At 35.8% G+C, this 16,406-nt stretch overlaps 1 protein-coding gene across 1 annotated transcript in view; it reads left to right on the top strand.

The window, feature by feature from the left end:
* Positions 1–16,406, top strand: part of LOC137643119 (2-oxoglutarate and iron-dependent oxygenase domain-containing protein 3-like) — a 443,146-nt gene that overhangs the window by 131,789 nt on the left and 294,951 nt on the right. Inside the window, exon 2 of the mRNA XM_068375966.1 lies at positions 471–585. Within this exon, the coding sequence (XP_068232067.1) occupies positions 471–585 (115 nt within the window). The remainder of the gene's footprint in view (positions 1–470; positions 586–16,406) is intronic.

Raw genomic sequence — 16,406 nt, 5'->3', positions numbered from 1 at the left:
CCGTGGAATGAAGAGGCGGGAGTCGTATAGAAGCACTGAAAGGTGATAGGATATGTAACAGCTCCTTATTTATCCTTCACCTTAGAGGATTAGACTGGGTAAGGTCTGTTTGGGGTGTATATATCTACAGTATGGTCATCTTAGTATATGTCCCTGATTATACACGATATCTTTGGATAGTCGTTTCCGGGTGTTGGAACCCCGTGATACCTGACAGTAATTTTCTTGTAATATCAATCGCAGAAATATTATATTGTAGAAAGTTGCCAGAAGGAACTTCCATCAGGAGGACATGGCTATCTCACCCAAAAATAGATTTTTCCTACGTCAAAATTCCTTTGAAAAATTTATGATTTTAGAACATTTTGATATCTTGAGACAAGCTTTTCCCCAAACTTTTGAATGAATTTTGTGCTATTATTACTATATATAGGTAACAGAAAGTTTAAGGCTATCTCTTCTCTTTACAGTGAAACAGCAGAACACAAAAGTAGCTTAAAAGTTGATTGGCGTCGTATCATTACCCGGATTATTATGATGATTAGTATCATGTTGGCCGTTTATTTTACTCAATCTGGTAAAGTGGTAAGTGTGTGTTTTATTTATTCACTTGGTGTTTGTTATACTTTTGTTGTAGGATAAATGATATTCATTATAGTTTACTTGTAGGATAATCCCCCTTAAACCCTGCGTATATGCGCGAAACCACTTTCTCACTTCTGCGCCGCTTGGGTTCGGCTTCTGAGCGGAAATTTACCCAGCACCGGTTAGTTAGACCAGAGTCACAGCCGAAGGAACAACTGCCATTGTCCTCTCTCTCGCCGTTTTTTGGAAGTGGCCATATTTGTTTTTCCTGGTAGCGTATACGCTACACACTTACCTGGTAAGTGACTGTGATTGATTTTCACATGTTTTACAATATTGATTACAATATGTTTATTTCTATGAATATTGTTTTGATACTTATAGTGAACGTTGATAGATGATTTGAGAACATGATGCTAATGGCATATTGGATGTAGGATTACCATCTATAGTTTAATTTAGCCAATATTAGTTATGTGTTTTTTTCTCTTTTTTCAGTTCCGATCATGGCACGCAGAAATCTTTCTGAAGAGGAGATCTTGATGAGATTGTTTAGCACTGATGACCCTTGGAAGTGATACAGAGGTTGATGATGACGAAATAGAGGTAGATAGCACATGTGAGGACAATTATGACATGGAAAATGAGAACAACATCCCAGCAACGATGACCGATCCTCTTCAAGATATTTCTGTCGAACCATCAGCTTGTTTGGCATTTGATGAACCACCTGCAGTGCCTTCCACTTCGTTTGCAGTGCCTTCTCCTGTGTCAGCAGTTCCTTCTTTGTCAGCAGCGCCTTCTCCTTTGTCAGCAGTGCCTTCTTCTTCGTCAGTAGTGCCTTTTTCGTCAGCTGTGCCTTCCTCTTTGTCAGCAGTGCCTTCTTCTTCATCAGCAGTGCCTTCCCCTTCATCAGCAGTGCCTTCTTCATCAGCAGCGCCTTCCATTTTGTCAGCAGTGCCTTCCCCTTTGTCAGCAGTGCCTTCTTCTTCGTCAGCAGTGCCTTCCATTTTGTCAGCAGTGCCTTCCCCTTCGTCAGCAGTGCCTTCAACTTCTTCAGCATCTCCTTCAGAAATGTTAGGCCTTTCAGAAGAGAGAAGTCGGAAGAGGAAAAGGGGGGAGCTCCATCCTGAACTTGGGGAGCCCATCAAGCAATGAAGCCTAAAAAGCGACAAAGATGCCATATTTTTCCTCGTTCGTCAACAGCTAGGACGAAGCTGTTGTGTGTCAACTGTAAAAAGTCTTCTTGCCATCGTTATATTTGGAAACTGTGCACTGAATGTAGCCCGGAATGGTTAGTATTCATTATTTTCTGTTTTATCTTGAAGTTTTCTACAATTCTAGCAATAATTTGCAGATATTATAGGTCACATAGACTGGAATAGTGTAAAAATGAAAGAGGAAAATTCATTATTGGCGCTAGTTATTTTTTGAAAATATTTTAAATAGTTAACTTTTTTAATTTCACGATTTTCATATACCATCTTATTTATCTATTATTAAAGTTTTATGTATACAATTTTCAGCAGTCTCAGTTTATAATTTATATTAGAAAAAAATATTTTTGTCACGTAACGTTTTTTTCGTTACTAAAAATTTCCCCCTTTTTCTTTTCTTTCCAGATTTTTCTGTTTTCAGCCTAGGAGGTTCATTTTTCAAGTGAATATGCCTCAGGGACTCCTAGAAACTACCATTAGGCTGTTTTTATCAAGTAGCAAGGACAAAGGCTCCCAGGGCCCCGAGAGTGGTAGTCTCTCAAAATCAACAAAGTTTTCAGGTCTCGGTTCCATGTTTTTATTGAGTATGTCCTAGTCGTAGATAGCTAGAATTATATGTATAAAAAAATTCATAAAAGAGTGCATTACCGGAGCTACCAAGTGAAGTGGAAACAAGCCGTAGCGTATACGCCACACGATTACCTGTTACATTATTGATTTAGATGTTTACCTGTTCAGGGTTAATAAGAGAATGCTGTGACGTAGTCACTCAGCTTCAACATGGAATCTCATTTCCTTGTTGAAGCCTTGTGATGGGCAAGAGATCTCTCAAATTTGGGGAAACTGCTCCCCTATATTGAATCTTAAATTTCGCTCTATTTACTATTTCTTCTCAATATTAAACTTACTTTTGTCTTGCTGTCTTAACTTTATGGGTAATATAAAGCTTATCTTTATATATATATATATATATATATATATATATATATATATATATATATATATATATATATATATATGTATATGTACATATATATATGTATATATATATGTATATATATATATTATATATATATAATTTATATATATATATATATATATATATATATATATATATATATATTCAATTATATATATATATATATATATATATATATATATATATATATATATATATATATATATATATATATATATATACACACATGCGTACATATATTCATATGTGTGTGTGTATATATATATATATATATATATATATATATATATATATATACACACATGTACACATGTTTATTTTTTACATTTAGTGTAAGTGGTGTGAATATTTCCACATTTGTTATTACTGCCAGCTTAGATGAATGTGAGAAGGGATCACACTTGGGAGGTATTTGCATTCAAAGCTATATGGGAGAGTATTGGAAAATTTCATCCATATCAAAGATGGTATGGACCTTTTTTGGCAGAACTATTCACGAAGGTTGGGTCATCGGAATCTCGGTATCTGGCCGAAAGCCCATCATTACAGATAAGGGGAGGATTATTCCATATTTTCGTGGTCTCAGTTCTAACAAGGGTTTAGCTTACACCTGTGCCTCTCCATCTGTTTTGGTGCTATGGAGTGGACCATCTTAAAAGTATGCTCTCATTGTTCCGATAGTGAATGCAAATTTACTTTCCATCAAATGATACTTTAAGTATTGTCAAGTGTGTAAATCAACCAAAAAAAAAAAAAAAAGAAAAAGAAAAAACGACCAATAAACAAAATCCCACTTTTGATTATAGACCCTTCAAAAAATGATGCCTCCCCTAGATATGCTTACTCCCCCATGGCACTGTTGATAACCTCTGGCAATTATACTGAGGAAAATCCTGCTGAAAACCTGGAAACTAAGAAGGAGGGCTCTTTTACTGTTCAGAATATTGATAGAAATGTAAGGCAGTTAAAAGTCATTCACATATGTGATATACCATTGCTATTATGGAGTATTGTTGATGACGAACCTTACAGTATAATTGGTAAAATAAAGATGAATTTCAAAGATGATGATGATGGGGTAAGAATGGATCTGCTTCAGCAATCATGAGGAAGCTTTAGAGCAATTTTTGAAATTTCTGAAATAAAAGTTGATAATTTTGAGATTACCAGAGCGCTATGCAATGCAGCGCCTGCAAATCTGGATTTATATTGTCCCAGTGACTGGTATCAGAGTGAGTCTTTTGACACTAAAATAAATCTGACATCAGAATGAAAGCCTAAGCCACCAAAGTAGATAATTGCAACAAGTTAGACTGAAGACTATAATTACTTTAAATTTAGTGAGTGAATACAAAAAGTGGATAACATAGAGCAGGGAGAAATTTCTAGATTTGGCAAGAAATCCTTTTTAATTAGTGCCAAATATAGAATGCAGTCTTTTATGGTAAGTAATATAGAAATGTAAGAAAATTTATTGGCGGATATCAAACCACATTTGAATTTTAGTTATGGATGAGGAGTGTCTTTAAAAAAAACCTTTATGATTTTAGCGAGGATTCAATCTTGGATATGTGTTCTAAAGAAATATGGGAGATTCATAAGATTTCCAGAACCACTATGATTATTTTCCCTTTTGTAGACTATGATATACCCTCTCATGTACACATGGAAAGGGAGAGAATACCAGTTCGCATTTACTGGCAGAAGCCTTTGCAGTGTTACAATTGCTTCAAATTTGGATATCCATATAGGGTATGTAGAAACATGAAGATCTCTGACAATTGCTCGAATCCTGAGCATGGACCCGGTGCTTCTATTGCAAGGTGTACCAATTGTTGTCAGGATCACAATGCAAACACTAAGAAATGTTCACAATATTAAATAGAAGAAGCAGCTGTTCAGAAGTCAGATGCAGAACATATCAGTGTAAGATATGCTACGTGACTTCTAAGTAAGACAAATGGGTATGCCAAGGCCTGAAAATCTGAGGATGCAGGACATCCAGAGAGAACTGTAACACCAGCTATACCAGGTAATGTAAAACTTCCTCTTAATAAACCACCTTCTAAGACTAATATCATGTCTTATACTTTGGATTCGTTGCCTATCATAAAAAAGTAAACAACCTCCTTCTTCTGAATCTACCACACCTCAGATGAATAGCTCAAGGCTTTCATCTCGGGTAGTGTCATTGCCAGATTTAGGGGGAACAATCTTATGTTAGAAAGATGTCGGATGCACCTGTCAATATGGATGTATATAATTCACGTAGCTCTTCATCTTTTAATCGAAAAAGCGGAAGACCACCATCTTCCTCTTCCCTTCAACTAGAAATACAAAAATACCTTATGTAAATGGATATGAAACTCTGATAGGAAAACTACTTCTAGGCAATCTTTCAAACAGTAAACTGTCAAGGTCTAAGAGCTAAATATGAAGAGCTGAAGCTACTATTTCATAACCACTTACCTGTAGTTGCCTGTCCACAAGTAAGCAATGCCATAGCAGACCATTCCTCAAATGTATCATGCAAGTTTGAAGCAGATCCTGGTCACCAGTATAGGAGCATTAGAGAAAAGAAAATTTAAAATTTTGCAACAGGAAAGGAGGAGTCCTATAATTCTCCTTATACAGAGAGTTTAATTCTGCACTTGCCCTCTTAACGAGAGAAGGCCTTGATGTTGTCATATGGTTTTTTCATATTGTTGAAGAATTGTGACGGGCAAGAGGGCTCTCAAAGTTGGGGAAATTGCTCTCCAAGTTCGAATCTAAATTTCTCTCCCTTTCCTCTAATTCTTCTGCTCAATATTACTTCGACCTTCTCCTAATTTTATTAACTTTCTTTTATCTTGCTGCCCTAACTATGAGTATTATTTCTCTTAAGTTTATATATATATATATATATATATATATATATATATATATATATATATATATATATATATATATATATATATATATATATATACATATATATATATATATATATATGTGTGTGTGTGTGTATGTGTGTAGATGTATGCATGCATATATATATATATATATATATATATATATATATAAAATATTTTTTATTAATTTTTTCCCTTATATGGCGTGGATATTTCCACATTCGTTATTACTGCCTGCTTAGATAAACGGGAGAAGGGATCACAGTTGGGAGGTATTTACATTCATTGCTATATATCAGAGTATTGGATGATCTCAGCCATCCTGAAGATGGTTTGTACCTTTTTGGGGGAACTACTCTCAAGGGTAGGGTCATCGGAATCCTGGGGGGATCCAATCCTTGAGGTGGGACTCTTGGCCTCTGGCCAGAAGCCCATCATTACAGATATGGGGAGGATGATTCCATATTTTCTTAGTCTCAATCCTACCAGGCAGGTTTGACTTACACCCGTGCCTCTATATCTGTTTTGCTGCTATCCTTTGAGTAGGGTATGGAGTGGACCATCTGGGAAGTATACTCTCATTGTGCCGATAGTGGAGAAGGCAAATTTCCTTTCCAACGTATGATACTTTCTTAAAAATCTGAAGTAGGTAAACCAAGAAAACAACCAACAAAATACATAAAGAAAATACCACCCTTAACTATGGACCCTTTAAACACTGACTCCCCATCCCCTGGATATGCTGAATCCCCCCGGCACTGTTGACGACCTCTGATAATTTGAATAGGGAAAGTTCTGTTGATGACCTCGGAACGGGAACGGACCATTCTACTGATATTCCAAAATCGAGTAATTTTGGTAACACAAGGAAACTTTGAATCCTTCATGTTACCCAAATTCCCATAGAGACTAACTACAATGATCTATATAAAGCATTTGAGTGCAATGGATGTATAAAAGAAGTAAGGATGAAACTTGAAGATGAAAAATGAGATTAATGGATATCTTACAGTAGGTATGACGAAGCATTTAGTGCAATAAGTAACTGGAATCAAACCTGAATCAAAGGGGGTTACAGGGAATTATTTTAGAATATGCAAATTAATTAAAAGAAAGTAGGAACTATTGCACAAGGTGTAATATATCTCGTTTTGGAAAAAATAGTTTCCTTATCCATGCCAAATCAAGTGCACAGCCTGTAATACTGTCCACCATAAAAACTAATGATGACATTAAGTTAGATGTCAAACCCCACCTAAATTTTAGTTACGGAAGGGGAGTAGTTTTTAACAGAGATCTGTATGAATTTAGAGAGGAGGAGATACTGGCCATGTGTCTACTAAATGTATGGAAAGTTCACAAAGTCCCAGGTACATCGATGATAATCCTTACGTTCCAGGATGGTGATGTACCTTTTCATATTATTATTGAAAACAAAATGATTAAAGTAAGACCATTCTAGCAGAAGCCACTGCAATGCTTTAATTGTTTTGAATTTGGGTACCCATCTAAGGTTTGCAAAAGTGAGAAAATGTGTGGTGTTTGCTCCAAATCTTACCATGGAGAATGTGCACTTGGAGCCAGGTGTTTAAATTGCAACTCAAATCATAAATCCATAGACAAGAGCTGCGAGCTATATAAGGGAGAAAGCTGCCCTCAACAAATATAATTTAGAACATATAAATGTGGGTCATGCCAAAAGACTATTAAATAAATCAAATACCTATGCTAAGGCAATAAAATCAAACCAACCTAGTACTGCCAATAGTTCTAGAAAAAGAAATATATCATGTGACAAAATGTCAAATGACGATGTAAGCATATTACCTCCTTAGGTTTTACCACGGTGTATTAACACTAGGGCATTGCTCATTTCAGTACAGCCTTCGTCCCCCATTACAAAAACTATTACAAACCTCTCTCAGGCCATGTACTTGAGTGAATTGATGGAGGTTCCACTTAAGACCAACTTACCCGATGCACCTGTAGTGGGAAAGGTGCAAAAACCTAGATTCCCACCATCTATTGATCGTAAAATAGAAAGACCTCCATCTCTCTCTCCCCCCTCCCTTAGAAACATTAAAGTTATGACATAAAATAAATTTGATGTTTTGTATATTTATATTTCTAATGAACCAGAAGATAAACTGAATAAATCAGGTCCACCATCCACCACAACAAATAGATCAAAAGGATATAAAGAAAAACACAAACGTAAAACCCAACATATCAAGACCATCTCTGAAGAAACTTACAGGTAATAATGTTAGATTAAAGACTGTTAATGGGAAAACCTCATACAAGATGTCTTCCAGCAATAATCCATAGTTTTTTCCTCCATTTTGCAATGGAATTGTCAGGGTTTGAGGGCCAAATATGAAGAGCTTAAGCTTCTAGTTCATGAACATTCCCCCATAATTGTATGTCTGCAGGAAAGTAAGCTTGATGCTAACACTCCTTGTCCTCGAGAGTATGTTAGCCATCGAACACCATATAATTAACAAGCAGGGAGCCATGGTGGAAGTCTCATGTACGTTCGTCGAGATGTTCCCCAAATATCTTTGTCTATTCGTACACCCCTGCAGGCTGTGATTGTACAAATTGATATAGAAAGAAAATATACAATATGCGCTCTGTACTTACTGGGAGATATGAATGGTAGACATCCTTTATGGGGTGATGTTTTGGCAAACACAAGGGGCAATATTATCTCATCAATTGTGGAGAATGAGGACGTCGAACTCCTTAATATAGGTGAGCCCACGCACTTCCATGTTCAGACAGGTACCTTGTCATGCATTGACCTTTCAATTGCAAGCTCTAACTGCCTTCTTGATTTCGATTGGAGGACATTAGATGATTGGCATACTAGTGATCATGCACCAATCATTATAAACACCAACAAGGGTCCGCCTTTACAAAGATTGCGATGATGGAATCTTGACAAGGCAGACAGGGTTAAATTTTGTGAGCTAAGTGAAATCGAGGGGAGTGCAAAACAGGTTGAAAGTATTGATGAGGCCAATGGCTTTTGGGTAAAACAATTATTAAACAGTCTTGATATAATTAGAGGTAATGTGCTTCCATTTATGCTATCATCAACCCCTCCATGGAAATTACCGGAGATATGTTTTTGTAAATATTTCATCGTTGTTAACAAAACATGACTGAATTAGAAGGTAGGTCTCTTTTTTATGGAACAAGTTGAAGAACATAGGGAATCAACTTTTACATATACCGATGGCTCAAAATCTGATGTTGGCATTGGATTTCGAGTATATAGTGGTTAATCTAACTATAGAGGTGCGCTTCCTCCAATATCTTCCATATTTACTGCTGAATTATATGGCATACTAACCGCTAATGAGAAAGTAGCGTTAAGAGAGGAGGGCAATTTTACCATTTATGGTGATTCAAGAAGTGTCTTTGAAGATTTAGAAGGTTTTAATTCTAGTAACCCTTTAATTTTAAAGATTTTAGAATGGCTTTTAATTACTGGCCTAAAAGGTATAACAATTCGATTTTACTGTGTTCCGTGTTTGGAAATGAAGAAGCAGATTCACTAGCAAAGAGTTCTGCAGCTGAATTGCTACCAAGAAGGTATCCCATTCTTTGTAATGATTTTTTACCCGCAATTAAGAATTTTATTTATAACAATGGGCAACAGCATTAGGATAATTTAACCAGAAATAAGACGAGAGAAATTGCAATTGTTATATCCACCTGGAGGTATTATTGGATGCCCTGAAAATAGTAGACTACTCTTTGTCGTCTCTGCATTGGTCACACTCGGATGACACATGATTTTCTGCTGGCTGGCCTACACCAACCATATTGCGACGACTGTTTGATACCCTTGACAGTGAGGCATTTGTTGACTGAATGCCTCACTTATAGCACAAAAAGAAATAGATATCTGTTTGAGGCTTGTGGCGAAGATGGCAGGTTCATTCTTGCCAATATCCTAGGACATGATGTGTCGTACAATGCTAGTGGCATTTTTAAATTTACATCAGAAGCAGGTCTTCTTAATACAGTACTATTTAACTTTTTTAACATATTTGCTTTTTTTGGTTTTAATTGAATATTCTTTTAATCTTTATTACATTAGACGATATTGTCGTCAATGACCTTTGATGTCAGGATTCCAGAGAACTTCAAATCAATCAATGAGTCAACAAAACACCTTGTAATCCTCAAGGAAGAATTCATGGCGGAAATGTTGTATATGTTCGCTTTGACATTCCTAAAATCATTTAAATCTACGTACAATTCTATAAGTAGTAGTAGAGCAGTCCAAATAGATGTAAAGAGTCTATATACCATAGGTTTACTATATTTACCCCGTAATGACAGTATTTCCTATGTTGACGTGACTGCAGTATTAAACCAACTCCCTCAACCTTTTCTTCTTCTGGGTGGTTTGAACAGCAGACATCCATTATGGGAAGATATTTTAGCAAACTCAAAGAGCAATCTGCTAGCATCACTAATAGAAAGTGAAAATATTGGGATTCTAAACACAGGTGAGCCCACTTACTTTCATATCCAGAGATGTACTTTGTCATGCATTGGTCTTAAAATAGCTGACTTTCACTGGAGAACTTTGTATGACTGATATACTAGTGTTCATGCACCAATAGTGATTACAACTAACAATGGTCTACCTGAATTGTGGTGTTTGGATAGAGCCAAATGACAAAAATTTAAAGAACTGAGCAAAGTAGAAGACAATGCAGACAAAATATAAAAGGTTTGTGATACCATTGATCTATTAAATGGAACTTTTAACACAGCTGGAGTTCATTCCATTTAAAAAAGGACATTTCTTTTCCGTCGACGATCAGTCCCTGCATGGTCACCAGAAATTCAGGTGTTACACAGATCTTCTAGAATTTCATTACCAAGGTTGCACAAAAATCCCACTGAACAGAATATCGTCACGTACAAAAAATTTAGAGCACAATTTTGACTAGTAATTAAAGCAGGTTGTCATTTAGTCATATTCATCTTTTGTTTCTCCAGTGAATAAATGAACCCCAACTTCTGCCGTTTGAAGGAAAGCTCATAAAATTGCAGGTAAATGTACTCTGAAGTCTCCACCTGTGTTAAAAATTAATGATTAATACAATACTAACCCTTTGGAAGTAGGTAATTCAGTAGCTGATGAATTTGAGAGAGTATCCCATAAGTCAGAGGATTCTGTAGGCTACTTTTATAGATGTAGTGAAGAAGAAACTTCTCTCAGTTTCATATCAAGTAAAGAAGAGACATACTGTACAACCTCCCATTTACAGAGAAAGAATTTGACAGCATTATGATCTTGCCCTGATACAGTCTCAGGCCCAGACGAAATTCCTTATGCAGTAATAAAGCACAAGTGTAATAAAACTAAACTTTTTCTCACAGTATTATTAACCGAATGTGGTGAGACCGTAGATTCCCATCAGTTTGAGAACTTACCATTATTTAGCTTTTTTGAAATCTAGAAAGGACAAAGTCTTAGCTCCAAGCTACTGACCAATTGTAATGGCATGTTGTTTATGTAAAATCATGGAAATGATGGTAAATGCAATGCTTGTATGGATAATAGAAAAAGAAAGGTATTTTATCAACAGTGCAGTGTGGGTTTTACAAAATACATTATATAATAGATCCCCTTGTTCGTGTAGGACTCTAGAGTCATCTGTTTGTGAGTCATTTCCTTCCAAGAAACATTATGTGACAGTAGTCTTTGATATCGAAAAAAGATATGATACCTCATGTAGATATGACATCGTTAAAATTGTCCATGAGTTTGGTCTGAGAGGTGATTTGCCTTAATTATTCAGGCCTTTTTAAAAAGTCGATTCTTTCAAGTTAGAGTTGGTAATACTCTGTCTGAAAAAATGCTAGGAAGAGGGAGTCCCATAGGGCAGTGTGCTTAATGTTATATTATTTGCACTGGCCATTAATGGGATTTCTTTTGTGATTCCAGATGACCTACTCCACACACTTTGTGGATGACCCTACTGTTTCATTTGCAGGAGCAAGAATGGCAACAGTTGAAAGAAAGCTTCCACTCCATATCCATCGAGTTTTGAGATGGGCAGATTTGAATGGCTTCAAGTTTTCTACAAGTAAAACCATTGTTGTTCATTTCTCTAGCATTCATGGTGTACACTCAGACCCAGATATGTTTATATATAAAACCATCATATTTCTTGTGTTGAAGAAAAGCAATTTATAAGCCTAACCTTTTGACAAAAGGTTGACTTGTGTCTCTCATCTCAAAAAGCTAAAGTTTTAACATATATAGATTTTAAATATTTTCAAAGTATTAACCCATACATCTTTGGGAGCATATTGTCAGATTCTCCCAAGGCTGTATAAACCCCTTATTTTATTGAAACTTTTATATGAAAGATTCTCCCAAGGCTGTATAAAGCCCTTATTTTATTGAAACTTTTATATGAATGTGAAATATATTCTTCAGCTGCTTCTACCAAGTTGATTTTAGATTCCATTTAACATACTGGCCTCAGATTAGCTATTGGTGCTTTTAGATCACCCCCATTCCTAGTCTTTTAGTTGATGCAGGTGAGTCTAGACTTATGTCACCAGCCTACAATGATTAGGTATTGGAATAGGTTTCAGTGGGTTCCTAATTCACTGTCATTTGAAACTGCCAATAAAGATAATTTATTTTCTTACTATGAGCCTTACCCTACATCTCCAAAGCCTTATGGATTCAGAGTTGAACTACTGCTAAATACTTGAATCTTTCCAGGAGTCAGGTACTACTCTCTGTAAATATTTTACTGGTTGTAAAGGCAACTTGGTAAATGAAGTGCTGTCTACCTTTTTAGAACATGCAGAACAACACTAGGGCAGTGGATTTATATTTATGGAGAGCTACAAATCCAGTGCTGGTGTTGGTTTTGGGGTGCATAATTCTTCTTTTAATTGTAAGCATGCTCTCCCTTTATAATCCTCTATCTTTACAGCAGACCTGTATAATATTCTGACTGCTGTTGAAAAAATAGAGGTAATGAAAGAAGGCAATTTTACTAGTTTTAGTGATGCAAAAAGTGTTGTGCAGACACTGACAGTTTTTATTCCAACCAATGCTTATATATGTTTATATATAAAACCATCATATTCCTTGTGTTTAAGAAAAGCAATTTATAAGCCTAACCTGTTGACAAAAGGTTGACTTGTGTCTCTCATCTCAAAAAGCTAAAGTTTAAATGTATATAGATTTTAAATATTTTCAAAGTATTAACCCATACATCTTGGGGACCATATTGTCAGATTCTCCCAAGGCTGTATAAAGCCCTTATTTTATTGAAACTTTTATATGAATGTGAAATATATTCTTCAGCTGCTTCTACCAAGTTGATTTTAGATTCCATTTAACATTCTGGCCTCAGATTAGCTATTGGTGCTTTTAGATCACCCCCATTCCTAGTCTTTTAGTTGATGCAGATGATTCTAGACTCTAGACTTATGTCACCAGTCTACAATGATTAGATATTGGAATAGGTTACAGAGGGTTCCTAATTCACTGTCATTTGAAACTGTCAATAAAGATAATTTATTTTCTTACTATGAGGCTTACCCTACATCTCCAAAGCCTTATGGATTCAGAGTTGAACTACTGCTAAATACTTGAATCTTTCTAGGAGTCAGGTACTGCCCTCTGTAAATATTTTACTAGTTGTAAAGGCAACTTGGTAATTGAAGTGCTGTCTACCTTTTTAGAACATGCAGAACAATACTAGGGCAGTGGATTTGTATTTATGGAGAGCTACAAATCCAGTGCTGGTGTTGGTTTTGGGGTGGATAATTCTTCTTTTAAATTTAAGCATGCACTCCCTTTATAATCCTCTATCTTGACAGCAGACCTGTATAATATTCTGACTGCTGTTGAAAAAATAGCGGTAATGAAAGAAGGCAATTTTACTAGTTTTAGTGATGCAAAAAGTGTTGTGCAGACACTGACAGTTTTTATCCCAACCAATGCTTTAGTTTTTAGAAATTTCATAGTGACTGCATATTTATTGCACTGCAGGTAAAAAAGTTAAGTTTAGCTGAGTCCTGGCTCATGGGTGTGTGCATGGAAATGAAGAGGACAACAAATTAGCAAAAACTACTTCCTAGAAGATATCTTCTTACATGTCAATGCCTTTTTTTCTCATATAAAAAAAAGTCTCATTGTGATATTTTGCAACATTACTCCAATTCTGATTAGAATAAAATGAAGAAAATAATAAAGGGTATATCTCCATGGAAGTATGGTAATATGCCAAGAGGGTGGGAGACTGCCCTATGTCGTCTTAGAATTGGCCACACGTGTTTGACTCACGATGTCTTGATGAGTGGTAGGTGTCAACCATTTTGTGATGATTGCTTGGATCCTCTAAATGTTAGACATTTACTTATTGAATGTTCCAGCCGTGAGGATGGTAGGTCCATACTTAACAAAATTCTTGGAGGGGAATTTTTTTCTATGCCAGTGGCATTTTTAACTTTGTGTTGGAAGCTGGCCTTCTTACTCGTTTTTAAATGATATATTGAATTTGAAAAGTTTCACCGAGTTATTTATTAATTTTTATTTTTATTATAGTGCTTTATCTCAAGTTATTGTCTAGTAAGGTTTATGATGCCAGATAATTACAAATCATTCATTCTTTCATTATAGGATAAAATGGGTAACCCATTATGTTTAAAATTATTAGCCATGTAATTTAATTTAGTAGTAATAGTGTGTAAATATCTCTCATCCCTATTAAGGAAAACCAAATCCTTTTTATGTACTTTTTATGTTGCATCTCATCATAAAGGAGTTGCAATGGAGAAACTAGATTCTATTACACAGCAATAGAATCTAGTCTTGTGGTAAAAATTTTTTAGGAACCCCACAATGCTAGTACAGTGATTTTTATTGTTATTTCAATGCCCTTTCCCCTCTTAACGAGAGAATGCCTCAAGGAAGTCATTGAGCTTCAGCACAGTATATCATTCTTGTGCTGAAACTTGGTGACGGGCAGGAAGCCTCTTGAACTGGGGAATTTTTTTTTCAGTTTGACTAATTTTCTCTCAAGCTATTCCTATTACCTACAATTTTTTCATTCTCTTCATTATTTATCAATTGTCTCCAACCACGCTGTCAAAATTCTCTTACCCATTTCACAGTCCAGATTTTCTTTTAGAGGACATCATATCCGGGATTGGATTTTTTTCCAAAATCAATTGTGGGAGCTGTGGTAGTCTTGCCAACTACCCGATAATTTTTGGACACCTAGGAGAGTCAGTATTTCCATATCGGCACTCGCGACTATTCTCGAACAAAAAACTTGGCCTTTGGATTCCAGGGATTGGCCGGTTTCATAGAGATAGGACTCTTGGCATTTTGTCCGGTTTGCCTGCCACTATGCTTAAAGTGGGGATGATTGTATTCTTGTAATGCTCTCAGTCCCATCAAGCAGGTTTAGCATACACTTGAGCCACTCTTATCATAGTGGTCCCATTCCTATGTGGTCTGGTAGGGAGTGGACAATAGGGAAGCAGCTCTAGCAAGTGTAATTGTGGAGAAATTAATTCCATGAAAGGTTAATGGGGACGCCTTTGGGATTTGAGAGTCTTAACTATTTTCTTTTCTTACACTTATTTTTTCCATTGTTTTTTCATTATTATTATTACCCCTTCCCTCTCCCAAAAAATTAATGATTAAGCTTAATGTTCCCTGCGCCCCTGGATCAGATGGCGAACGCTAGACACCATTGACGACCTCTGCTGATTTATTTAAGGAAAATTCTGTTGACGACCTAGGAACAAAAAATTACCCCTCTTCTAATGACTCAAAACCAAATAAGTTGGGTAACATAAGAAAACTTTGTTTCCTTCAGGTTACCCAAATTCCAATAGATACTTATTATGATAAGCTATATAAAGTATTTAAATGCTATGGTGAGATAAAAGAAACAAGAATGAAACTTAGAAAAGAAAAATGGCATTCATGGCTATCTTATAATAATAATCATGAAGAAGCCTTTAATGCAACATGTAACATCAATAATATTAAAATTAATAAATTTAATGTCATGGGTGCCCTTTGTGATGACACCAAATGATTAGGATGTGTACAGACCTGCTGACTGGCTTGAAAAAGATGTTGATATAACTATGCCTTCCCAGCGAAAGCCAAAACCACCAACATGGGTTACTGCTGAGCCTGAAGGGAGTACTGGGGATTATTTTAAAATTTACAAACTAATTCAGTAAAAGGTAGGAACCATTGCACCAGGTGATATATCTCGCTTTGGAAAAAAAGCTTCCTTATCTGTGCCAAATCATGCACGCAATCGGTAATACTGTCTAACCTCAAGACAAGTACTGATGATTATATGTTAGATGTGAGACCCCACCTAAATTTTAGTTACGGAAAGGGAGTAGTCTTCAATAAAAACCTGTATGAATTAACTGGAGAGGAAATACTAGCCATGTCCATTAACAGTGTGGAAAGTTCATAAGGTTCCTGGGACATCTATGACTATCCTTACTTTCCAAGATAGTTGATTAATTGATTTGAAGTTCTCTGGCATCCTGACATAGAAGGTCATTGACGCTGATATCGTTTATTATAAATAAAGATTACAAGAATATTCACTTGAAACCAGAGAAGTAAATATGTTATAAAAGTTAAATAACATTAAGAAGACCTGCTTCTGATATAAATCTAAAAATTCCACT

The sequence above is a fragment of the Palaemon carinicauda genome, chromosome 6 (genome assembly GCF_036898095.1).
Source record: "Palaemon carinicauda isolate YSFRI2023 chromosome 6, ASM3689809v2, whole genome shotgun sequence".
NCBI lineage: Eukaryota > Metazoa > Arthropoda > Malacostraca > Decapoda > Palaemonidae > Palaemon > Palaemon carinicauda.
This window is presented reverse-complemented; position numbering and strand designations above follow the sequence as displayed.